Source organism: Mytilus californianus, unplaced genomic scaffold (genome assembly GCF_021869535.1).
Source record: "Mytilus californianus isolate M0D057914Y unplaced genomic scaffold, xbMytCali1.0.p SCAF_41, whole genome shotgun sequence".
Classification (NCBI taxonomy): domain Eukaryota; kingdom Metazoa; phylum Mollusca; class Bivalvia; order Mytilida; family Mytilidae; genus Mytilus; species Mytilus californianus.
The window spans coordinates 274,243-300,255 of record NW_026262692.1 but is presented as its reverse complement, the minus strand read 5'-3'; the positions used below and the strand labels follow the sequence as shown (position 1 = coordinate 300,255).

The following is a 26,013-nucleotide window of genomic DNA, read 5'->3' as shown; positions in this document are numbered from 1 at the left end:
ATGAACAATTCACAAAAGTTTCATGTAAATTGGTGAAATATTTTTTGAGTTATCGTCAGAAAACTGGAAAATCCCCCCTTTTTTAATGAATAAAACTCCAAAACTCGGAAACGGTAAATCCGAAATTTATAAAAAACGAAAGGGAGCTCACGTCAATAGATATGAACAATTTACAAAAAGTTTCATGCAAATTGGTGAAATTGTTTTTGAGTTATTGTCCGATGACTGGAAAATCCCCCCTTTTTTAATGAATAAAACCCCAAAACTTGGAAATGGTAAATCTGAAATTGATAAAAAACGAAAGGGAGCTTACGTCAATAGATATAAACAATTCACCAAAGTTTCATCGTACTGGTTAAAGCGTTTTTGAAGTAATGGCCGACATGTTGACGACGGCAAACGGACAGACGAACGGACAGACAGACAACGGTATACCATAATACGTCCCGTAAATGGGCGTATGAAAAACCATACACCAAATATCAAATAAATATCTTCAAGCATGAAGAAAGAGTGTGTGGGAAACTGATTAACCGGACTGATGATTGGACCGAGACGGACGGAGTGCAAACCTAAAGTCCCCTTTGAATTGTTGGTAGGGGACTAATTACCTAAAATTTGAGTCCAATTACCTGGTCATAATTATCAAGTGGATAGCTGTCTCATTGGCAATGAACATGATTAATGTGTTGTTCACTTGCATTCAGTAACTACAAGTATTCAATGATATGAGACATGATGTAAATCTTTTTCCTAAGTTAGGGGCATGTATTACAGGGGTATCTGCATGTCTCATTTTTAGGTTCATTGTATGGGGCTTGTATTGGTATAAATCAGATCAGTCCATTGGTTTTGTTTGAATTGTTTAATATTTTTTCATGTTAAGGCATTTTATAGCTTACTATATGGCATGGGTTTTGCTCATTGTTGAAGAATTTTGAAATTGTTGGATAGTTGTCTTGTTGGCAATTGTACTATTTCTTGTTTAGAGTGAACAAAACGTTATGGTGCAAGTTTTTTCACCAAGACTCAAGACACCCTCATTATCAATTATCTCAATAACTGAAGAAAAGATTAACAATAGACGCCAAGTGACAAAAATATGACAGTAAGCTGTGACTGAAATAATAATTAAAGTAAAACATACATTTTAAAAATTTTATTTCAATAAAAACATAGATGGTATGAACTACATTTTACTAATTGTCTATAATAACCTTCTGTGTTTTTACCCGTAAGGTTTGTTAAAATCACATTATTGTTTGATGATTAGTTTAAAATAAACGAAAAAAGTTTTCCAATGAAATTCTGAATGTTTGATGAAAGTTTATGAACTATTGAGCACTGTCAATGAGATGTTTGTAAAAGCTGCCTTTAAAAGTCACTGATGAACACACATTTATGCCTTTCCTTGTGGACCTTTCTTTCCAATGAGAGACTTGTGGATATGTGGGATGACACCACCTCCAGCGATCGTAGCTTTGATGAGAGAATCCAACTCCTCGTCACCTCTAATGGCAAGCTGTAAATGACGGGGTGTGATTCTCTTTACTTTCAAATCCTTACTGGCATTACCTGCCAACTCCAAAACTTCAGCAGTCAGGTATTCCAAGATGGCAGCACTGTAAACAGCTGCTGTGGCACCAACACGGCCATGACTGGTTGTTCTGTGTTTAAGATGTCTGTGAATACGACCCACTGGGAACTGTAATCCTGAAAAAATAAAACAGAAATTTTAGTCTAAAAATGATTGTTCATTAACTGTAAAATATATTTCATAAATTGTATGTATTATCACAGCATATATTGTATGGGTGTATGCTTTTATTGTTGGGTTGCTGTCAAATTAACTTTTACTCTTACGAAATCTATGAACAAATTGAAATGTCTGAGCTTGTTGCATGTACAAGTGAACACAAGCGTAAATGTACAAATGTATTATTCATTTTTTGTTTTTCTATTTTTTTTAATTTAAATTTACTCATTATTTCAAATTAAACCATCTTTGGTGGACAGTCTCTCATTGCAAAGCTTTTACTCCATATTAAATTATTTTATTTAAAGTAGGATGTACATGAATATTCCAAACATTGATGTCCAACTCTCACTCTGACACCTTTTATTTTTAAATCTATATGACCCTCTTAAGAATATTTATCATTTTTTTGTTGTTTTAGAGACAAATTTGTTTGATTTAAGTGTAACAGTCGTTTAAGTCATTTCTTTATTTCACACAAGTTTTTGAACTACACATTTAAGTTCATTTTGTGTGACTATTTACACCAGTTATTTAGGTCAAATTACATGCCCATTTACTTTATTTTATAAATGTTTACACCCTGGGGGCATATACAGTAAATATTTTAATGTTGATATTGACTTTTTAAATGATTGTAGGTTTGGATTTCATTATTTCTGAGCACTATTTTTTTCCCAGTGATTCGGCCAGTAGAATAAGAAAATTTACTTATACGTGATTATACAATGTATAGCTGATGAGTGATGAACTCTCTGACCTTAGCATCATATTTTTTAGAACACAAAATAAAGAAATCAATGTAGGAAACAAAATATATGATAAATAAAAGATTTCTTTAAAAATAATGTATTTTTTTTCAATTAATTGAACATTTATAATATATAATAAAATAAATTGTAACCATAGCACAGAATTTGTGCATCATGTGGTTATTTTGGCGGGAAAAGAGCTTTTTTCTAAAGATAGAAGCTTGGGTGGGTGTAATTACACAAAATTTCATTCATCAAATTAAAATAATTTCAGCTTTTCATTAATGAAAGCTTACCTGCTCTTTGTGATCTAGAGACAGCTTTGGCTTTAGCCTTTCCTGAGTCTTTTCCTGCTTTACCACCAGCCATTGTTGTGTATTTCTTGTACTTATGTGTGTCCACTCAATTCTACACTGACCACACTGTAATTTGGGTATTTATTATTACATCAGACACAACTCAGGTCAGTCTCATTTCGACGGATCAGTCTATTTTACTTTTTAATCATTGGATGAATTTCGGATTAGGGGAGGAGTTTATCGAGTTGTTGTCCAATAAGAAACTTGTTATACAAGGTTGAGTGATCTTGACACGGCATCGTTGACAATTAAATGTAATTATAGTAATGACATTACCTAACTCAACCCCAGGAAATACCCAAGCCATAAAGTACTCAGGGGTCAGAGTTTGACAATTAACAGGTGCCCCTGTAATTGTTTAATTGTCCCACAGCTTTTCCTTGATGTTTGTTTTTTATCAGTTTTAATCCTTTAATTAGTCTAAGGCCATAATCTTTTTCTAATCCAGATGTTAAAAAAATAGAAGCAACACAAAAAAAATGTGTGCATAATATTTTCCATCATCTATTCTTAAATAATTTTTCCATGTTAAATATTTGTTGGTTTTTATTTCAAGATTATATTTTGCAGTGAATAAAATAAAGTATTTCACAGAAAAAGGACTTAATTTTTATCAGATTGATTTATTGGTATTTTGAAAAATAATATTGAAATTAATTAGACTACACATTTGGATACCATTTAGCCACATAAAATGTATTTCATAATTATAAAGGTCCATTTTCTTTGCGATTTTCTTAAATCAGTCAGGATTGTCAACCTAGAAAAAAGAAAATAGAAAGGGGATTATTTCAATGTATAAGATAAAGTTATTATTATAAGTCATTTTTCATTTTAGGAAATTGTTCATTAGTATTGTCAAATGAAGATGTATAAAATTTAGATCATATTTATTAATTAACACAAAGGCACCATATAATTAAAAGATCTTATTTCATAGCTTATCTTATTTGATAATAAAAAATTAACCTGAGAAATTATGAGAGCTGCTAGCTCCTATCAAATAGATATTATAAAATAATGACTAAGTAAAAGTTTTTTGTTTTTCAAAGAAGGGATTATCTTACTAGTGACATATTTTGGAATGACTTTTTGTCCTACATTGGGTTTAACCCCATGCAAAAAATAAAAACTGTCATGGCCAATGTTTTGATAGAGATCTGTTCCTACTTATAAAGAAAGCAAATAATAAACATTGAAAAACATACAACCAGGTTTACATCGGTTTTGTTCCCATGAAAAACAAAATATTGTCATGGCTTCTGTTTTGGAAAAGAAATATAATGTATCTCTAATTTAAAAGAACAAAATAATTAACGTTGAAAAAGGTAAACGGATAGAAAGTTACAGGACAAAAAATCACAGGACAAAAGTCACAAATAATTTGTATAATATTGTTTGAATATATAAGAGAAAGTTCTTGAAATAATTTCTTTTTATAACATATATTCATTTTACTGTGAAGGAAATTGTTCATAAGCCTTGATAAATGAAGATTTATCAAATTTTACATTCAAAGGATATATTTCTTGACAACATGTAGCCATTTAAGTACCAAGCCACTTTGACAAATTGTTTTCTTAACAATTATATGATCATTATTGTATTTTTTTTCAGAATAAATTTTGTTTTGCAAAGTTGCTTTATATATAATAATTCAATAAAAATACTATTCAAGTTTTTTAAAAATAAGTGTTTTCTTATTCAAAGAAAAATAATCTCAAACTGAATTGTGACTTTCTGTCCTACATTCGAAAAAAATGCTACTAAGTGTACAACTGTCTTACATGTGGTTTTGCTCTGTCCTGTTTGTAATTTATTGATATAAGATAAAATTGAAGAAAGAAAATCAAGTTTACTTATCTTGCATAAAAAGAATTTATTTTTTATGGCATACATTTATATTAAATTTTTGGTTGACCTATACCTAAGAATTGCATGAAAATGAGTACCCAATGAATAATTGAATATTGACCTTTTTGTCCTATGAGTAAGACAATTCTAAATATGATTTATTTGTCCTATGCTATTTTTGTTCTACCCTTGTATCATAGATGTTACAATTTTAAACCTAAAAAGAATAGCACCAGTTAATATCAATAAATTATCAATCATATCTGACAAAGAAATCAAACAAGTTTTTTATTAAATAAAACTGCAGAATGCTTACTAAATTATTAATTCCTTCATTATTCAATATTTTTCACACTTTGTTAGGTGTCAGTTATGTATCTACACTCTTGCTTTTGGCTCTATTGATATTAAAATGGTAAATGGACAGAAATTTAGGTTACAAATCAATGTCAGAATCTAAACAATACATATAATTCCTAATATAGAAATGGTCACATGTTATATTGAAGTTTTTTGTTTATTTTTTGTGTTGGTAGATTGCTGTCTCATGTACATGTTCCGTACCTCCATATCTTATAATTCCTAATATAGAAATGATCCCATGTTATATTGAAGAATTTTGTTTTATTTTTGTAATGGTAGATTGCTGTCTTATTTACATGTTCCATGAATCCTTATATTTTAATTCCTAATATAGATATGGTCACATGTTATATTGATTTAAAAAAAAAAGATTTTGGTGTTGTGAGATTGCTATCTCATTTACATGTTCCGTGAATCCTTATCTTTTAATTCCTAATATAGATATGATCCCATGTTATATTGAAGTTTTTTGTTTATTTTTTGTGTTGTGAGATCTAGAGTGCTGTCCCATTTACATGTTCCGTACCTCCATATCTTATAATTCCTTATATAGAATTGATCACATGTTATATTGAAGTTTTATGTTTATTTTTAGAAGCAAGAAGTCGAGAGCCGACAATGGATGTGGCTACATCTCCTCCTCTAGATAGACAGCATTCCATTGCAAGGTAAGTTCTGTCCTTTCACGTGGAAGTGATCATTTGTTGCAATAGCCCCCCCCCCCCCCCCCCCCCCCCCCCCCCCCCCCAGCCCTTTTTTTTGAAAATCTTATATCTGTTACTAATACTATGAATCTGTGGCAATTTTAGCTATATATATATCTATTAATTAAGAAAAAAATGATAATCTTAAAGTGATATGAACATCTGAAAATTGAGATTTCAGGGGTCTCACAGATTGACTTTGGTTTCTAGAAAAACAATTTCAAGCCAATCTACATGAAATATTTGCAGCTGGACATTTAGTAAACAATAGTCAATCATCTCCCATCAGAAAAAAAAAATAACAATTGAAGATTGGATCCTTCCTTGTTGGGATGGACCAAAGGTTACATGGCTCTGTCTCAAGTCACTCTAAGGGCAGTATTATTTTTATGCCCCTGCCACTAGGCAAAGGGGGCATTACGTGTTACCCTTGTCCATCCGTCCATACGTACTTACGTCCCAAAATTACTATCCGTTCTCTAACTTTAGTTTGCCTCAACCAAATGTTATAGAACTTATACACAATGCTTTGATTTCATGTACTGATTATGATCATAATAGACAATGTGAACTTTTGTTTTAGGTACTCAACCAAACCTGATGACCCAGTCATACAAGAATATTTAAAGACTTACGATAGTATTATAAGCTTCAGGGATGCTCTTAGTAAAATATTACTAGATAAAGGTATGTGAGGGCAAACAAGGAAAGAATAAACATAAGTACGGGCACAAAACTTTAAATTTATACTATAAGTAATTAACTTATTAATATTATTATTAAATAATAATTTCAACATTTATCTTTTGATGTTGTATACTTATTTTTCAAACAATTAATTGTTATTATTCTGATTCAATATGATAAAAACAGGAAATAAAGAAATAAAGTAGTAATTAAAAATCTGACATACAAAAAAGAATCTCTACAATTAATGTTTTATGCTGCTTTGTATCCATACATTACAACATTAAAAACAATAGTTGTCCAAGAGTACCTCAAGTTGAATTTGTACACTCATATTGGTGTAGATGAAAAGGGAATATTATGTAAATTACAGAATTATTCTATTTTATTTACATGAGACCTATCTTTTACTATAATAATAAAAATTATTCCATTGTATATTTCTTTTTGTTGTTGGTAGAACTACTGAAATTTTCATTTTCATGTGGTTGAAGGGAGATAACTCCTATATATTTCTGTGAGTTGTTAAAGGGAGATAATTACTACATATATGTATATTTCCAGAAATGTTACAAGCTAGTCAAGTTCTAACTGAATTAGAGACGGCTAGATTTGATAGAGACGACAAACTTGAACCCCAAGTGGAGATGATGACCTCAAATGCTTATTACTGTAAGTTTTCTGAGGTGGGGAAGGGGGAGTAGAGGGGGAGGGGTATAGAGAACCTTAAATAAAGAGAATGAAATTGAATTTTTATTAATGTTAGTTTTCTGAAAGGGTGTTGTGGAAGGATAGACAACCACATTTGAGGGAACATCAAATGCATATTACTTTAAGCTTTCTGACAGGTAGGTAATTGGGATGACGGTAAAGCAAGGGTGTTACAGAACTTCAAGTGGAGAGAATTACACCAAATTATGAAATACTTATTGTATAAGTTTTCTGACAGATAGATGACAACAAAGGTGGTTAAAGAACTGCAAATGTAGAGAATAAAATCAAATGCATATAACTGTCAATTGATGGTAGGGGAGAGAGTACAGGATAGATCTTTAGGAAAACAGTCTTTATTAAATCCCATTTTGTTTAGACATTCAAATTTAAAATATCTTCAAAAACCTGAGGTAAATGTCGTGTAAAAAACAATTTGAAACAAGTATAGAAAGAAAAGGATATATGTTGTATTAATTCCTGCCACACAATTCCTCCAAGAACTGGATAATACTTGAAACAGAGTAATATTAGTGCTTTTATTCATATTTTTCCTTGTGCATGATGTTTAAGGTGGACATATAGTTGTTCAATTGTGTAGATGCCTGGGTTATATGAGACTTAATTTTATTCATTACTTACCTTTGATATTCTTTTTCAGTATTTGAAGAGATAATAGCTGTTTTGGGAAGTATTTTGTATACAGAAGAGAGGGTATGTATTTAAAAAGTTTGTTTTATATTGACCTCAATCCTTAACCTCTGTAAATATTAAATTCAAGTATCAATATCATATTCAGTCTTCATTTGCATATTTTAAGAATTTTTATATATCATTTATTAGTAGAGCTTAAAATACTCTACAGCTAACATGCATTTTGCTATGCCCATCCAGCCACAGTGGGAGTTGGGAACATTTTTAGATGTCCCCCCCCCCCCCCCCCCCCCCCCCCCCCCCCCCCCCCCCCGAATAGATATGCCATATCTTTTAACCACAAGAAGTGATAATACAATATACCTTATCAAAAACTTAAGAAAGCTCTTGTAACCAATGTTACACAATGTCATATTTGATTTGAATGAATGTGAATGGACTTCCTTTGGTGATAAGTTAGAATAAGAAAAATCTATGAAAAAATTTCTGCCGTATTCATAGTGGCATAAAATTCTTTAATTAGAATACATATAAATTTGACTTTTTCTCAACAAACTAATAAAAAACAAATATTAGATATCTATGAACAAAACCTCAGTTTGTCCTTTTTTATTACAGGAACCAGTAGTGTCTTCCATGATGATATCAAGGGAGGGAACAAAACCAATGACGAGAGAGAAATCAGGAGATTCCATCAGAGGAGGTCTGCGTCAGAGCCGTGTATCTTCTGTGGCTAGTCCTGGGCTTGATAAAAGTCTTTTGATTGAATTGCAAGATAATTATGCCAAACTGTAAGTGAATCACTGTATTGAAATCAGAATGAATAGTCACAAATATTTAAAAAAAAGAAGAAGAAAAGAAAGAAAGGTGCATAGAAATTTTTCTCCAAGAACATTACCTCCACAATTAGTAGTTGGTCAAGGGGAAGTAACTTTTAGAGTTTTACAAATATTTTCCAGGCAAAACATTTTAGGTATACATGAAGAAAAATATTTACTCAGACATTTATTGGTTTAGGAGAGATAAATTTCGTATTTTATTTTTTCACTGAAAACAGTTTAAAGTGGTGAAAACGAAATATCTTCTTTTAAAACAGTATTTGGTCAAGGGGAGCTAACTCTTACATGCCATTTTTTAGGCAAAAAAGTTTGAGTTGGCTTTAAAGAAACATTTCTAGAAAAAATATCAAAGGGTTTAATAAAGAGTATGAGATTGGTGGGGTAACTCTTATATTAAATTATTTCCCTGACAGAAACATTTGGAATTAGGGTTAAAAATTCATTTCTCCTTATACAGAAATTAGTCAAGGGGAGGTAACTCATACATTACATTTTTTTTCCAGACAAAAACAGTTTGAGGGTGAATCAAAGAAACATGAAGAACAGATCAGACATAATACAGTTGTCATGATGGAAATGCAGGATACGATTAATGAACTACAACGAGAACTTGGTAACCTGGGAAGGTCTGCTAGTCGTATACGACAAAGTTCTGACTTGGCCACACCACAGGTAAGTCAAATGCAGGATACGATTAATGAACTACAACGAGAACTTGGTAACCTGGGAAGGTCTGCTAGTCGTATACAACAAAGTTCTGATCTGGCCACGCTCTAGGTATGTCAAATGCAGGATACGATTAATGAACTACAACGAGAACTTGGTAACCTGGGAAGGTCTGCTAGTCGTATACGACAAAGTTCTGACTTGGCCACAGCACAGGTAAGCGTCACCTGACCTCAATCCAAGAACTGTAATGCTAAGGCAAGATAAATGAACAACAAATAGAACTTGGTTGCCTAAGACGGCATGTTTAGTTATCCCAAAAATACTTGAAAAACTACAACATTACCATGTAAAAGTTTCTTTTTTTTTCTATATGAAAGGATCAGGGCCCTTGGTCCTAAAACATTACTCGGTACACGGAGTACAAAATTTGTGCTCGAAACACCAAATCTGATAATTTGATTGGTTGATTTCTGAGTCTTGAGTACGATAATCGTGCACGAAAGTTTTATGAACGCAAGGCCTGGTCCAATTAGCAAACTGAGATTCAGAAATTAACCAGTCAGAATACTGGATTTGGTGCTTTGAGCACAAATTTGTGTACACCCAGGACTGAGTCAAGTTTTATGACTGAAAGTCATGACTTGGTTGCAAAAATGTCGAATGTTTAATGACGTTTAAAACATTAAAAGTATCAAATAAATAATTTTTTTGTAAATGATTTAATTGTTAAATAATGTAAACAAGGTTGAGCACTTATTGAAAATTTTTTATTTCATCTTTTTATTTTAGGGACAAGCAGAGTCTGCTATCATGTTTACTAGACTGGATTCTGAAAGAAATGCCAAAATAATGAAGAGAGCTGTCAATGACCAGAAACTGGATCCAGACCAGTATAAAGTTAGTTATGTCCCTTTTCAGTAAGGAATCAAGCTGGAAAACAACTTTTATTATTTTTTTGTTATCATAAGAAATTGTAACCAAAATGAAGTTTTTAATTTCATATAACAACAAAAAAATAAAAATTTATCTTTGATAGTCCACTTATCACTAAAAATCATGGTATAAAAAATGGATGATAAACTCTTATTTGTAACCCATGGAAAATAGATGTTAAAGTGATCTGACATAACTATAATACAGTTATTTGTACGCTTGGTTTTCAATTTCATATTGATGCCATAATTTGAAATTGAAAGTATTTTTTGAAACAGTATTTATAAATGTTTTGAGCTGGAAAATTTCTCAGTTTCGAATATTTTTCTTTTCTAAAGGATGCTGTGTCCAAAATGGAGGACTATGTCAGTATACCAGCCAAAAGATTAGCTCATCTTGTCAGAAAATATGTACATCACTGTAGAATGAAGGAAATAGAAGGTAAGGGAGACAACTAATCTAACGACTGGTGTAATAAAGCATAGGTAACCAGGGTAGGCATTGTAAAAATCAGATCACCTTCTATAGAGGAAATTTTAGAATTTCTCTTTATTTTCATTGTCTTTAACACCCAGTAATAATTAAGAATTTGAAGTCCATTGTTCTTGGTCCTGTGTTTGTATTTCTGGATTTTTGATTTTTGATAATTTTGGATCAGCTCTGTAAGTTCAGAAATTATTGTGAGGTTTTTATACGACCTCAAAAAATTTTTGTGGTCGTATATTGGTATGATGTCGTTGTCGTCGTCGTCCGAAGACACATTGGTTTTCGCAATCTAACTTTAGTTTAAGTGAATGGATCTCTATCAAATTTTACCAGAAGGTTCAATAACACAAAAGTAAGGTTGGGATTGATTTTGGGGGTTATCGTACCAACAGTTAAGGAATTAGGGGCCAAAAAGGGGGCAAAAAACAAGCATTTTTCTAGTTTCATGACAATAACTTGTGTGTAAGTGTATGGATCTTTCTGAACTTGTACTACAAGGTTCCATATCACAAAGGGAAAACTTGAATTGAGTTTGGGGGTAATTGCCCAAAACGTTTAGGAATAAGGGGCCAAAAGGGGGCCAAAAATAAGCATTTTTCTTGTTTCCAGACAATAACTTGTGTTCAAGTGTATGGATCTCTCTGAAATTGTACTGCAATGTACCATACCACAAAAGGAAGGCTGGAATTGATTTTGGGGGTAATTGCCTCAAAATTTTAGGAATTAGGGGCCAAAAAGTGGCCAAAAAAAAAAGCATTTTTCTAGTAGGACAATAACTTGTGTGTAAGTGTATGGATCTTTATGAAATTGTACAACAAGGTTCCATATCACAAAGGGAAAGCTGGGTTCGAGTTTGGGGGTAATTGCCCTAAACGTTTAGGAATTTGGGGCCAAAAGGGGCCAAAAACAAGCATTTTTCTAGTTTCCAGACAATAACTTGTGTTCAAGTGTATGGATCTCTCTGAAATTGTACTGCAAGGTACCATACCACAAAGGGAAAGCTGGAATTGATTTTTGGGGTAATTGCCTCAAAATTTTAGGAATTAGGGGCAAAAAAGGGGCAAAAAAAACAAGCATTTTTCTAGTTTCCAGACAATTACTTGTGTTCAAGTGTACGGATCTCTCTGAAATTGTACTGCAAGGCACCATACATTGAAACACAAAGGGAAGGCTGGGATTGAGTTTGGGGTGATGAATCATAAGGGTGTTCAAAAAATTTGAGGGGGGATTTTTTTCCCTTTTTTTCTTTAAAATTTTCCATTTTAAATTGGTTATTTCTGATTGATATATAAAAGCAAATAATAATGATATGGTTTGAATAGGTAAATTACAAAATTTTAAGTTCTTAGACCACATTCATTCTGTGTCAGAAACCTATGCTGTGTCAAATATTTAATCACAATCCAAATTCAGTGCTGTATCAAGCTTGAATGTTGTGTCCATACTTGCCCCAACTGTTCAGGGTTCGACCTCTGTGGTCGTATCAAGCTGCGCCCAGCGGAGCATTTTATGGGAATATTGCGACTGGGTGAGTATCTCAATAATAAGAACTTGCATTTTGATATCTGACACATAAATCTGTATGCAGATTTTCCTGAAATCACAATGATTAATCTCGCATTTTTATCCATTCTTCAAAAATCGAAATAATAAAGGAACACATTAATTTCTGAATTTACAGTTATATAAAGATAGTTTGTACACACACTTGAGCTTTATATAATGAGACAGATTCATAAATTTTTTATGGGGTTAAAGTCCTACAGACAGCCTCCAAACAATATTACAAAAAAAAATCCACAAAAATAGAAAAAAGCAACCATAGTACCTTCCTTTTATTTCATGTGTGTATTCATTGAATAGCCTTAATTTGCTAAGATAATTTGTAGACATACATCAGCTTTAAATAATCAGAGTGAAAAATAAGTCTTTTTAAGTGGTAATAGTCATCAAGACAAACAACCAGTAATAACACTAAAAAAAAAAAAACCAAAAAAAAATAATTGTAGAGGTCAACCTACAGTCTTCAACAATAGCCAGTTGTCTATATCATATGTCAAGCCTTAGCTCACTGACAGTTTTTCACTTAATAGAGGTGACCTTATAGCTGGTTTGATTGGACAAGCCTTAGCTCACTGACAGGTTTTCACAGAATAGAGGTGACCTTATAGCTGGTTTGATTTTACAAGCCTTAGCTCACTGACAGTTTTTCACTTAATAGAGGTGACCTTATAGCTGGTTTGATTGTACAAGCCTTAGGTCACTGACAGTTTTTATACGCCCGTTTAAGGGACATATTATGGTATACCGTTGTCCGTCCGTCCGACTGTCCGTCCGTCCGTCGTCAACATGTCGGACATTTATTCAAAAATGCTTTGACCAATATGCATGAAACTTTTGAGAATTGTTTATATCTATTGATGTGAGCTCCCTTTCGTTTTTTATAAATTTTTGATTTACCGTTTCCGAGTTTTGGGGTTTTATTCATTAAAAAAGGGGGGATTTTCCAGTTTTCGGACAATAACTCAAAAACAATTTCACCAATTTGCATGAAACTTTTGAGAATTGTTTATATCTATTGACATGAGCTCCCTTTCGTTTTTTATAAATTTCAGATTTACCGTTTCCGAGTTTTGGGGTTTTATTCATTAAAAAAGGGGGGATTTTCCAGTTTTCTGACAAAAACCTAAAAAACAATTTCACCAATTTGCAAGAAACTTTGGTGAATTGGTTATTTCTATCGACATGAGCTCCCTTTTGATTTTTATAAATTTTAGACTATATGTTTCTGATTTATGGGTTTTTTTTTTCATTACAAAAAGGGGGATTTTCCAGTTTTCGGACAATAACTCAAAAATGCTGAATGCATTTTTTATGAAACTTTTCTAAATTGTTTATATCTATTGATGTAAGCTCCCTTTTGATTTTTATAAATTTTCAATGATACGTTTCCGAGTTATAAGATTTTATTTGTTTATAGTCTGACAACAGATTTACTAAGTATTGCGCAACAACACAGTATATTGCACAACAACACAGTGTATTGTACAACAGCAAGAAATCTTTAATTGAATATAAATTTAATTCATATAACCAATTTCAAGTTCTTTGACTACATTTATTCAGAAACCTATAATATGTCAAATATTTATTTACAATCCAAATTCAGACCTGTATCAAACTTGAATATTGTGTCCATTTTTGCCCCAACTGTTCAGGGTTGGACCTCTGCGGGCATATCCAGCTGCGCTCAGCGAAGCAGTTTATTCACTTAATAGAGGTGACCTTATAGCTGGTTTGATTGTACAAGTCTTAGCTCACTGACAGTTTTTCACTTAATAGAGGTGACCTTATAGCTGGTTTGATTGTACAAGTCTTAGCTCACTCACAGGTTTTCACTTAATAGAGGTGACCTTATAGCTGGTTTGATTGTACAATTCTGATTGAAAGTGTAGATTGATTATATATTCAATTGTATTTCATTAAGGAATTGTTGTACACTTTTACAATATTTATATTTCAGAAAATGTGAAGAAAAGTAAGAGTTTAGATGAGAATGTGTTTGAAGTTTTGGACAAAATGGAAAATTTTCAAAATAAGGTATTAAGATAGGGGAACATATATTTATACTTTAAATCGGAGCTAGGATTTTGTCATTTTCACCCATTCCATTGGAATCAAACGTAGAGCACGGAAAAAGTCCCCAGTGTCTAATAATGATAACGATTAGAGGTACATTCCTTTTATTTCATTATAAAAAATTAATAACTATACATTAAGAAATATAAAATCAGAGTCTCATTTCAATATCTTACATCTAGGGTTAAATTTGAGTTAGCAGAAGTGGGCTGCCTAGGATGGGAAGCTGAAAATGACAAATCAAATCTTATGTAATAACAGCTATAAAATCAAAGATTCTAGAGACATGCTGGAAGCTTGCTTTGAAGAAAACTAGGATACTTGGAGCTTTGTGAAGCTTATAAGGAGGAAAACCAGGATACTAGGGGCATCCTTGGAGCTTGCTTTGAGGAATTTGATAATTTTTGCTAATAAAACTCTGAATGTGATTCTAACTGTACATTCTCAAATAATATTTGATAGCATTTTAACTGAAATATTATAATACCAGACACCTTTTTCATGCATTTATAAAACTTGTCTCAGTGCCAAACTTTTTTTGCAGCTTATCCCAGGTGAACACACCTTGCACATATCTATAATACCAGCCTTTTAAATAAAATTTGGCTTTTGTTTTTGTTTACATGCATGTTTATATCATTTAGTAGTTTTGAAAAATGTCTCCTAACTGGTATTTATTTTTATTTTTAGAGAGCCAAACAATGGGCTGATGGTATGGACCACATGGGCAATGACAGACTAAGATTTGCTAATATTTTAATGGAGACATTAGAGAATATAGAACAACAGTCGGGAATCTTCCTTATTAAACCCATGTACTCATTCAGGGGGAGGTAAGTCTGGAATCTTCCTTATTAAACCCATGTACTCATTCAGGGGGAGGTAAGTCAGGAATCTTCCTTATTAAAACTATGTTCTCATTCAAGAGGAGGAAAGTCCGGCGGCAGCGTCAACAATGTATTAGTTTGTGATTAGGTCTAGTTTATGGTGAACCACATGTAGTAGGTCAATGATATTTGGTATGTAGTTGTATAGGCATAGGCACATGTCATGTCTATGGAGATTCTTTGGCCCTGCCTCCTCAGTCATGGTCTATTGACTTTGAAACTTTTGCTTAGTTTACAAGTATTAGTTTGTGATTAGGTCAGTTTATGGGGAACCACTAGTGGTAGGTCAATGATATTTGGTATGCAGTTGTATAAACATTGGCATATCTCATTTCCATGGATATTATTTGGCTCCACCCCCTCAGTCATGGTCTATTGACTTTGAAACTTTTGCTTAGTTTACATGTATTAGTTTGTGATTAGATCAGTTTATGGGGAACCACTAGTGGTAGGTCAATGATAATTGGTATGCAAATTTATTGGCATTTGCAAGTATCGTTTCCATAGAGATTATATAGCCCCACCCCCTCATCATGGTTCATTGACTTTGAAGCTTTTACATAGTTTACAAGTTAAATGTTTGTCTTTAGGTTTGTTTAAAGGGAACGACTTATAATAAGTCAATGGTATTAGGTATGCAGTTGTATTAGCATTGGCTCATCTCATTTTCATGGAGATTGTTTAGCCATGTACCTTCAGTTATGGTTCATTGACTTTGAATATTTGCATTACTTACATGTTAAAGTATTGCTATTTTAATTTTAACATTTGCATTATCAAAATTACAAAAAGGCGAGACATATCTCTGTGATAACAGTTTATTTACAGATTATTTTTGCAAAACAGGACAATTTTTTCTAAGGAGATATAAGAACAATTTTATTCTTATAGAAAGGGAGATAATTTAAAATATATTTTATGTTTTCTTCTTGAAGGGATACAATAAACATTCCAGACTACTTACGGTAAAAGCATAATTCACATTTACCCTTAATAAAATTTCAAGGTCACAAAAGGAAATAAACTATATTTCTGAAAGCTAAATCATAACATGTTTTGATTGATGACATAATATCAGCAACTTATGAATATAACATCACAATCTGAGTTCACCATCTTTGCATTATTTTGTTTGACCTTGAGTTGATAAGTTACCTGTTTGAAGGTTATAATCCCTGTCACTGTTTGATCAAGTCACATCACAACTATGTTTTAATGAATTACTTTACCACTGTAGTCACAAACTTGTTTTTAATAAATTCCTGCTCTAACAATGTAAGGTTTTCTCACTTATGAATGTGATTTACAAACTTTTTCTTCAACAAATTATTTTTTTATTAGTAACCTGTATGTTTTAAGACTCATTATCGCACCTCGAGTAAATAATGACATAAAGATTGGTTTAACGCTGTCAAATGGTGACCCCTTATGGATTCGTAAGGGGTCAGTAGATTTCATTTGATTTTCATGATGTCACGTCAACTATTAATGGTGACATCATTGAATAATATTTTTGTATTTCATTGCCTATTTTTCTACATAACTTAGCAGGAAAGACCCTTGTGCGATAAATTCTTATAGGGTTCACTACTGACCCCCTACGGATCCATAGAGGGTAGGTAAAATCCATAGGAGATTCTGCCGTCAGCCTCACCATTATGGATTTTACTAACCCTCTATGGATTCGTAAGGGGTCAGTAGCAAACCATATAACTTATAGTGTGAGTTTGAGCTTGTGATATTGTATAGAATTGTCCAATCTCCTGGGCTGTTTGTTGACCTCTAGATATCTTTGGGTTTGGTTTTGTTGTTTAATTGCTGTCTCCTTGTATTATAGGTGTAAGTTGTGTGTTCTATATATCTTTTGGTTTTGTTTTAGTGTTGAATTGCTGTCTCCTTGTATTATAGGTGTAAGTTGTGTGTTCTAGATATCTTTTGGTTTTGTTTTATTGTTGAATTGCTGTCTCCTTGTATTATAGGTGTAAGTTATGTGTTCTAGATATCTTTTGGTTTTGTTTTGTTGTTTAATTGCTGTCTCCTTGTATTAAAGGTGTAAGTTGTGTGTTCTAGATATCGTTTGGTTTTGTTTTATTGTTGAATTGCTGTCTCCATGTACTCAGAAGACCCACATTCAGAATTATTATTGTTGACCTGACTCTTGAAATTTTCTTTTATATAAACTAAAAAAAACTATTCAAAGGCATCAAATTGGTAATTAGGGATGTATTTATTCATTCAAAACCATAGCAAGTAAGATTAAAACTTTTATAACATGTATAAGGGATTCATTAGCTTCTGTTTAGCTTAAAATTCCCTTTTGGAGTTTTGAGTGTAATTTGAGCAGTTAACAGGTTTGGAAAAGTGGTATATAGGTTGCATCATAAAGAAATAGGGTTCTTCTTAATCATGTAAATGATATTTTTCTATTAATTTTGTAACCTGAACAAATGTGAATAGATCTATGTCAATAAAGTTGCCATGTATGGAGCAGGAACTGAGTACCCTTGAAGGCTTCTAGAGCCCCTGGGATCACCCCCTGTTTTTAAGGGGTTCCTGTTGCTCAATCTTTAGTGTGATGTGTTGTGTTTTGTAAACGGTTGTTTGCCTTTTGGTCGTTTTTCATTTTTTTATGCCCCACCTGCAATAGTGGAGGGGCATTATGTTTTCAATCCCTGCATCCGTTCGTTCGTCCGTTTGTTTGTCCGTCCGTCCGTTAATCCGCCTGTCCCACTTCAGGTTACAGTTTTTGGTCATGGTAGTTTTTGATGAAGTTGAAGTCCAATCAACTTGAAACTTAGTACACATGTTCCCTAAGATATGATCTTTCTGATTTTAAAGCCAAATTAAAGTTTTGATCCCAATTTCACGGTCCACTGAGCATAGAAAATGATAGTGCGAATGGGGCATCCATGTACTATGGACACATTCTTGCTTGCCATGGCATTGTCAGTTTGTCTTCGACTAATGGTATTTTCTGCCTCTCTTTTGCAATGATATTTAATCCATAGAAAAATTCATGTAGTTTTTTTTAAGTAAACCGACAGATGAGTGAATATTATTACTAGAGAAAATCTACCTTTGGATCAGTAATTTTCATTGTTAAAACAATTTTATTTCAGAGACATCAAAGAGAGATATGCAGGAAAACTTGCCCGTCCAATGAGACCACAGAGAAACATATCGCCCGCACGGGAGATTAGCTCGTTTGCACCAGCACCAACTCCTGCATCTAATATCAGGGGCCTCACAAGGGGACATGTTAGTTCTAGCTTAATGCAGGTAAATTAATTCAGCTATTTCTTATCTTAGCTTATGTCAACAGAGTAGGATACAATCAGACTGGTAGGTTTGTATATTTATTTGGCCTTTCCCTAATGTAGTCTCTGCTTATTGTTTTTAGCTTAATACTGGCATATAAGTGCGAATACTAGAAATGAAAATCATTGACTTTATATGTTTTTTTGTATAAATGCCGTTTTCAGATATGTCTTTAACAGTTTCTCTGTTAAACACATTGAAAAGCTTCTGTTTTTTAATTCCATGTACAAAATGAACTTATTTATTTGGTTTCCTGTTCAATTGTCTTCTGAAACATATTGCATACTATAAATAAATTATATTATAAGCATAGCAAAGCTTTATCCTATGACTCATGTTTGATAAAAAAAAGATTACAGTAAAAACTCACCTTTTAACATTTTGCGGCAAGAAAAAAAATCACAGAATTTTTGTTTAGGGACAACGTATTTGAAAGCAAAACTGATAGTGGAAAGGATAAGATTGATTATAACAGTAGAGATGTAAATACATTTCAGGCACCAGAAGAAGAAGTCCGCCAGGAACCACTGCGCCCTCTAGTGGGAGACGATAGTGGTATAACAGGGGCAGGAATGGTCTGGGTAGGCTCTGTGCCGAGATCTACATGGAATGTAAGTCTTAGAGATTATAGAATAAAGAAATATGGGTCATGGTGAGGTAAAATTAAACAATATATCTATTCCAATCCATAAAAGTATTTACTATATTACACAGAGCTGCATTTAGGACAATATGTAAATCTTTACCTTAAGATTTCTTTGTAATACATATTTGAGAAAACTGTTCTTTGAGGGGATGAAGGACTTTTTACCGGACAACAGGATTAGACCTTTATTTTTGCGGGTATTCAGGATTTACTTTTACCAGAACTCAGAATCTAAGGGTTGTTTTTCCAGGAGTTTGGGATGACACCCCATCCTACTTCCCCGTTTTAGCTCACCTGGCCGATTTTTGTAGTTGGTATAATTGTAACCACTAGTGTTTAAGGTCAAGGAACAGTAAATGGGCTATGTCACAGATTTTGCTAAAATCTTGCCTCGTTGAACTATAGGTTGCACTTTGTAAATACAGCTGTTTGACAAACCACGCCTCTTTTGGGGAGATATATAATATTCATAGATGTTTTGTTTATGTACTGGTTCCCAGTTATGATCTCTATGTTTCTTCTCATAGAGACATAACTTGGAAATGTTACCAGTATAAATACACATGCATATCAGCGATATTGAATTCTGAGGAAGACCCAAAGTGAAGAGAGGGGTAGTACAGAATTTTAGTATTAGTTTAAACTCTTAAAAATTTCGGGGCATATAAATGTTGAAAATATACCACACAGCCCTATAATTTGACCTTTGAATAAAATAGTAGTGCATATCAGCTTTCCTTTCTAGGATATAATTTTTTACGAAACTTCATAGTAAAAGTGTCACAGTTTTAGCCGTAAAGGGAGTTCCTATGGGAAATTGCATTGTCTAAATTTACAGAAGTGCAACCTATAACTGAAAATCGAAAAAATTAATGACCCTATCATTACTTTACATCATTTAAACGGAAATTTATATACCAAGAAAAATCTATGTATTAGAAATTAGAAATTTTATGATTTTATGACAAATTTAAGAAGTTTTTTCGTCCATTTTATGTGCCTTCTATACAAAGTTAACCTATTTTGAAAGAATTCAATCAGTAATATTTCAGATGATAAAAGAGATAAATGCATTATTGTTTTGATTTTCAGATATGCTTCAATGAGCCAAAGTTCTATGCAAAATTTTACCAAAATCTGTGACATAGCCCATTTAGTGTAACTTGACCTTAAATTGTTTAATCTAAAACTGCAAGTTAGAAATACAGAATATTAATCCATTGTTCTAATTCTCCACCTAGACTTGAGTTACACTTATAATTGATTGCATAACATGTAAACAAAAGTTTAAAACTTAATCGTGTCGAGATTTATAATTGTCTAATCTGGGGATTTAGTCATAATAATCCGTCTAATGGTATGTTATAAATATTGAAAAGAAATATAAGTACAAAGCAGGTATGATCTGTTATTTATATTTATCACATATTTAGCCACTTATGCTGTTTGAATTTTCTGCTATTGGTGCTACTCTAAAACCAATATAACGCACCCCTTATCATGTACTTTAAAGACATAGCACATATCACCCAAAGGGTGGACTGGGGGGGGGGGGGGGATAGAAATATAGTGACAAGGACTTCTCCTGTACCTTTTTATGATACAGCACATATCACCCAAAGGGTGGACTTGGGTGTAGAAATATAGTGACAAGGACTTCTCCTGTACCTTTATGACATAGCATATATCACCCAAAGGTTGGACTTAGGTATAGAAATATAGTGACAAGGACTTCTCCTGTTTCAGCAGTTAAACAGTTGCTAAAGTGGGACATCTGTTTGGCTGTGCTGGATGTATAAACATGCAGTGATATTTGGTCAGAATGGTAATGTTTAGTTGATGCCTTGTGTTTAGAGAATTCCATGCTCTCTGTATCTTAAAGAACACTTGCAACAACTTTCTCATGTGTTTGTTGGTGTCCTATTGCAAAGTAAAATTTCTGCTGCCCCATCCAGCATATCCTTATTTCCAGTGGCTGACAAATTTTTGGTCCTTAACCCTGGTAAGCCTACCTTACTGACCCTGCATATTGTGTAAATTATTAGTCTATCCTGAATATGCATCAAATAATTGCCATTGGACATTAAGCAAGGAACAATCAATCAATCATACAATATATCACCTACCCTATAATTTCATACACTGTTTTGGAATACCTCTTGAGTTATCATGTTTTTATATATGATAAACATGTTTGGAATACTTTAGAATTATCATGTTTTTATATATGATAGATTGAACAGTACATAGTAAAGTGTGCATCACATGCTATACCAGCCTACAATCAATATCAATCCTCAGGCCTTTGATCTTCTGATTATATTGTTTATACAGAAGTTAATACAGATCTATTCAAAATAACAACATAGAAAATTTTGTATTTGTCTTGTTTACAGATTGGTTCTTCCCAGGTACGGGCCATTGACGAGCTTCAGAATCCAAATATGATGAACACACCTAGAATATTAGAATTAGATATAAATAGAATGATGATTGGTCAGAATAATATAAGGTAGGTTACAAAACCGGATGTTGATTGGTCAGAATAAGGGGATTTGTCAGAATGATTTAGTGTTCTTCCATTCAGGAAATCATGTGGTGCAATTATGTAATTGTTTTAAATATTCATATTAAAGGTATTTAAGAGGTCAAATATTACGAAATACAAATACAAAACTTTATTAAATTCAATAAAAGGGCTCCTTTCCATGCATATACACAGATACATAGTATAACTTGTGAAGTAATTTAAAGAAAAATAACATTGAAAACAAAAGAATAAACATTAACAACAGTTATTTCCCTTACTATTTTCAGTACCAGAATTACCTCCCCTGGTGTGTCGGACGACAGACTTGTCAATGCATCACAGAATAATTTACGATCTTATGTGACGGTCAATCGTCCAGCACCAGCGCCAGGACAAGTTAGACCTTCAACTTTCTCTAGTAAGTCATTATTTGAGAACAAGCTTTTTTTTATGAAGTAAAGGTAAATTTGGGATGTATGTTAATGCAGATTTGATCAGCACTGTGGTGATCTTGAAATTTATTTGATTGCTACAAGAAATGTTTTTTTCTTTCCAAAAATTGAATCAATTGATTTTTGGTATTTTAGCACCACTTTCAGCACTATTGGCTATTTCGTGGCAGCCACTTTTAATTGGTAGAGTCTCCGTTAGAGAACCATTGACTTTCGGCAGTAAAACTGGCAATCCTAATCTTTTAAGATTGGAGTGGAATGCACATCAGCAGTGTCGACAGGCTAGTGGTACAGTAGATGAACAACTTAGACCACTCCTCCACCAAGGCCCCATGTCTATACAAGAGAATACATTGAAATGCCTAAAAAGTTTAAAAGTGTATACAGCCATCAGCAAGTGTCTGAAATAGTCATTGATATAATAAATAAAGGCCATTAAAGGTCTTCCCTCAATAAATTTCCCGTTTGACATTGAGATTTTATGAATGAATCTAGACAACCAATGACAAGGTTCCTTACTTCGTGACTTGGGATCTGCACTATATCATGCAATGTGTGTTGTTATTAACTTCTGTGTATTATTATAGGTGTTAAAGACAATGTACCGCCATCATCACCGACAGCCCATCAGTACACACCGTCTCCGTCAGTACAGAAACGTGTACGTATGTCAGACGGAGATGTTGGTAGAGCAATAAACAGTACACCACCCCTGCCACCAATATCTGGTGGATCAAGAGGCAGACATTCACCAGAAGGTTAGTAAACACTTAGTATTTGTAATCGGTCTGATACAATACTTGTTAGTCTGGTTTCCTTCTTGTCATCTGGGTAACAGAACACCACCCCTGCCACCAATATCTGGTGGATCAAGAGGCAGACATTCACTAGAAGGTTGGTATACAATTACTTTTTGTAGTTGGTCTGAAATTTAAACTTGTTAGCCTGGTTCCCTTCTTGTCATCTGGGTAACAGAACACCATCCCTGCCGCCAATATCTGGTGGATCAAGGGGCAGACATTCACTGGAAGGTTAGTTTACACTTAGATTTTGTAATAATTTAAAATTGTGAGTCATGTTCCTCTTTATCATCTGAGTAACTTTGCTTCCATTAATGTTAAGGTACTGTAAATTCAGAAATTATTGCGTGCATTTATTATTGTGATTTTGTCATTTTAGACTAAAATGCGATTTTAATTTTTGCGATATTGGGAAAAATCCTGTTTAATTCATATAAAAAATTTCAAAAATGCGAGTTTAAATTATTGTGATTATAACCCTGTCGCATTTTTCGCAATAATTTCTGAATTTACAGTATACTATTCAGTAGAATTGTTTGTTTTGGAATTCTGACAGAAATTTTTTTTCCTTAATTTTAACAAAAATAATCACTTTCCTTAGACAAACTCAAAAAATCTTCCTTGAAATGTGCACATAGTAAAAATAACATTTCTGAATTCGGTCTTATTTTACACGTCGTAGAAATAACTACTTGTTGTCGGGTGAAAATGGTGGCGTCCACAAGATTCTATAGTAGTTCTGATGAAGACAGAAGATATTCTACAGAAAAAACTCTTAACAAAACATGCACCTAAAGAAGTACTACCTAATTTTAAGTTCAGTATGATAATTCAATTAAGGCCATTATCAAAAGGTTATTTTCAAAATTATTCAATCAAGTCAGCTGGTTATTTCCATGTTGTCCACATTTGAGAAACATATCCTTTTCTAAATATTGATTTGGATTTTTTAATTTTGATAAAAAATATAATTGTATATAATAATTCATGATTATGGAAGAAACAACACAGATAGAAAATTAATAATTATTTTATTTTATTATATTTTTCAGAGACGAGTATATCTACAGCCTCACTTCAACCACAAGTGCTAGAAGTTGTCTCCCCTTTAAAATGAATTACTTCCCTTTGAACTGACTTGTATTAAAAAGTTGTAAAATGCATTTACAAGAGTGAGATATTTTGAAGTATAGTCCACTAAATGATTAGAGAAGTAAATTTGCTTTTTATAAAAGTCTTAATTTAAAATCATTAAACATTCAGTGCATTATGACATTTTTTCTTAAATTTCGATAAGTTTTGTTTCTCATATGCAGAATATTTTAAAATTGTAAGGCCTCTTTTGAGAGGTGTTTGAAATGGATTTGTTTCTGCAAGAAGTGAAAGTAAGAAACTGATGATTATTATATGCTTTAGATAAAAAAGAAGTGAAAGTGAAAGTAAGAACCAGAGAATTGTTTGAAGCTTAAGCAGTATCTATGTAATGGTGAATACCTTTGAACTTCTTTACTTAATGGTAATTTTGGCTGAAAGCTAAAAATACATTTATATTCTTATTTATTATAATGCATTCCCAAAAGACCAGAAAAAAAACAATATATATTTTTTTTCTCAGTATTTTATGAACAATCTCCCGTATTTGTTGTTTATGTTGTCGGTCAGAATAGTTATATTTTATATTTAAAAAAGAATTAGATTATAAAAGATCCGTCCAGAATTGAGATATGTTTTATGACCAAATGTTTTTGCTAGAATTTTATTTTAGAGAGTTATATTTTAAGAATTTTTCATATATTTTAAGTGCTTTTGTGAAGGTTCATTGGTACTTTTAAAGTTACAAAGTTTGTCATATCAGATAATTTGCAATCTAATTAAAAATCCATTTATCATTGCTTTCTTTCTGATATGTTACAACATGCTGGATTGGTATTGTTTTAGATTGGATATTTTACAAGTTTACAATAATTTCAAAGATTGAGTAAATAAAAAAGGATGATATTAAAAGATTTCTTGACCCAAATCAAATGACCTCACATTAAAGATATAAAGGACTAAATTCAGATCATGTGGAGTTTAGCACTTTTATACTGAAGTGTAATTCATCTTCCACTTCAGATTTACAGTCATAGAGGGTTTAATCAGTTATATGATAAAAGGGGACAATTCTTATATTTGTCATTGAATTTATAAATCATAAAGGCTTTGATAGAATGTAAAATCTAGACTCTAAAAATCATAACCTTAACATTTTATATTTTCTTCTTATAACATGACATTTCATACTCATGATTAGGACTGTTCTAATTGTCAAAAAGACAGAAAAAATGGGTTGCTAAAAGATAAAGAAAATGGACCAAAAAAAATTAAAGACCTCAGAAAAAGCATATATATAGATTGAAGAATACAGAAGTAAAGACCCCACTTAAGATTCCTAAATCATTTATGCACAAAACAAGATTCTTGGAACAATGACAAACTTGTGTATCTAGTGCAGTAAAATTGTGACTTATGATCATGAAGTACCAGTGAACCTCTTGTTTTGTTTTGAGCTAAAACCTGTGATATTAATTGAATATTTACCAATTTATTGTAAATAAAACCAGTAACATTTTGTATGCCTTTTGTCTGTCTTATACCGACATTAGTTTACTGATGTTTCAAATCTGTCTTAAAAACAATTTAGAAGAGACAACACAAGGTAACCAACAAACACTGAACATGAACCACTAAAGGAGCAAGATTGGATACACGTCTCCTACTACGCATGCACCACCCGCCATGCCAATCCTCACTTGGTACTATTCTCACTATAAGCTATTTTCAGATCTATTGGCTGTATTGGGTAGTCTCTTCCTGTCTATAATGCTTTCAATATTTTAATGTTACCAAAACTCATAAAAGATGACGGGCTTATAATACTCCCAACAAGTTTTTTCTTCCACACAAGTCTCATCAGCAGCGATTGAATTAGAAT

At 32.5% G+C, this 26,013-nt stretch overlaps 2 protein-coding genes across 13 annotated transcripts in view; one reads left to right on the top strand and one right to left on the bottom strand.

Moving 5' to 3' along the window:
- The window catches only part of LOC127699797 (myosin heavy chain, striated muscle-like), a 156,539-nt gene extending 130,889 nt beyond the window's left edge, over nucleotides 1–25,650 (top strand). For all 12 annotated transcript variants that reach the window (XM_052203151.1, XM_052203145.1, XM_052203150.1 and 9 more), the window contains 16 exons: nucleotides 5,680–5,752; nucleotides 6,372–6,475; nucleotides 7,040–7,147; nucleotides 7,848–7,900; nucleotides 8,459–8,631; nucleotides 9,183–9,351; nucleotides 10,138–10,245; nucleotides 10,620–10,722; nucleotides 14,291–14,367; nucleotides 15,097–15,239; nucleotides 18,413–18,572; nucleotides 19,109–19,222; nucleotides 21,654–21,769; nucleotides 22,075–22,205; nucleotides 22,827–22,997; nucleotides 24,092–25,650. In XM_052203151.1, the coding sequence (XP_052059111.1) occupies nucleotides 5,680–5,752; nucleotides 6,372–6,475; nucleotides 7,040–7,147; nucleotides 7,848–7,900; nucleotides 8,459–8,631; nucleotides 9,183–9,351; nucleotides 10,138–10,245; nucleotides 10,620–10,722; nucleotides 14,291–14,367; nucleotides 15,097–15,239; nucleotides 18,413–18,572; nucleotides 19,109–19,222; nucleotides 21,654–21,769; nucleotides 22,075–22,205; nucleotides 22,827–22,997; nucleotides 24,092–24,156 (1,868 nt within the window). In that variant the 3' untranslated portion in view covers nucleotides 24,157–25,650. The remainder of the gene's footprint in view (nucleotides 1–5,679; nucleotides 5,753–6,371; nucleotides 6,476–7,039; nucleotides 7,148–7,847; nucleotides 7,901–8,458; nucleotides 8,632–9,182; nucleotides 9,352–10,137; nucleotides 10,246–10,619; nucleotides 10,723–14,290; nucleotides 14,368–15,096; nucleotides 15,240–18,412; nucleotides 18,573–19,108; nucleotides 19,223–21,653; nucleotides 21,770–22,074; nucleotides 22,206–22,826; nucleotides 22,998–24,091) is intronic.
- LOC127699798 (histone H2A.V-like) lies at nucleotides 1,145–2,964 on the bottom strand. Its single transcript, XM_052203154.1, has 2 exons — nucleotides 2,805–2,964; nucleotides 1,145–1,713 (listed from the first exon to the last, which is right to left on the bottom strand). The coding sequence occupies exons 1-2, from the start codon at nucleotides 2,875–2,877 to the stop codon at nucleotides 1,400–1,402; spliced, it is 387 nt and encodes a 128-aa protein (XP_052059114.1). The 5' UTR covers nucleotides 2,878–2,964; the 3' UTR covers nucleotides 1,145–1,399.
- Nucleotides 25,651–26,013: the final 363 nt, after the last annotated feature.

Bases quoted from the DNA above. Each gene is read 5' to 3' on its own strand.
- LOC127699798 (XM_052203154.1), bottom strand. From the start codon at position 2,877: ATGGCTGGTGGTAAAGCAGGAAAAGACTCAGGAAAGGCTAAAGCCAAA. The intron at 1,714-2,804 runs GTAAGCTTTCAT...TTATTTTTTCAG, and splicing joins CTCTAGATCACAAAGAGCAG to GATTACAGTTCCCAGTGGGT.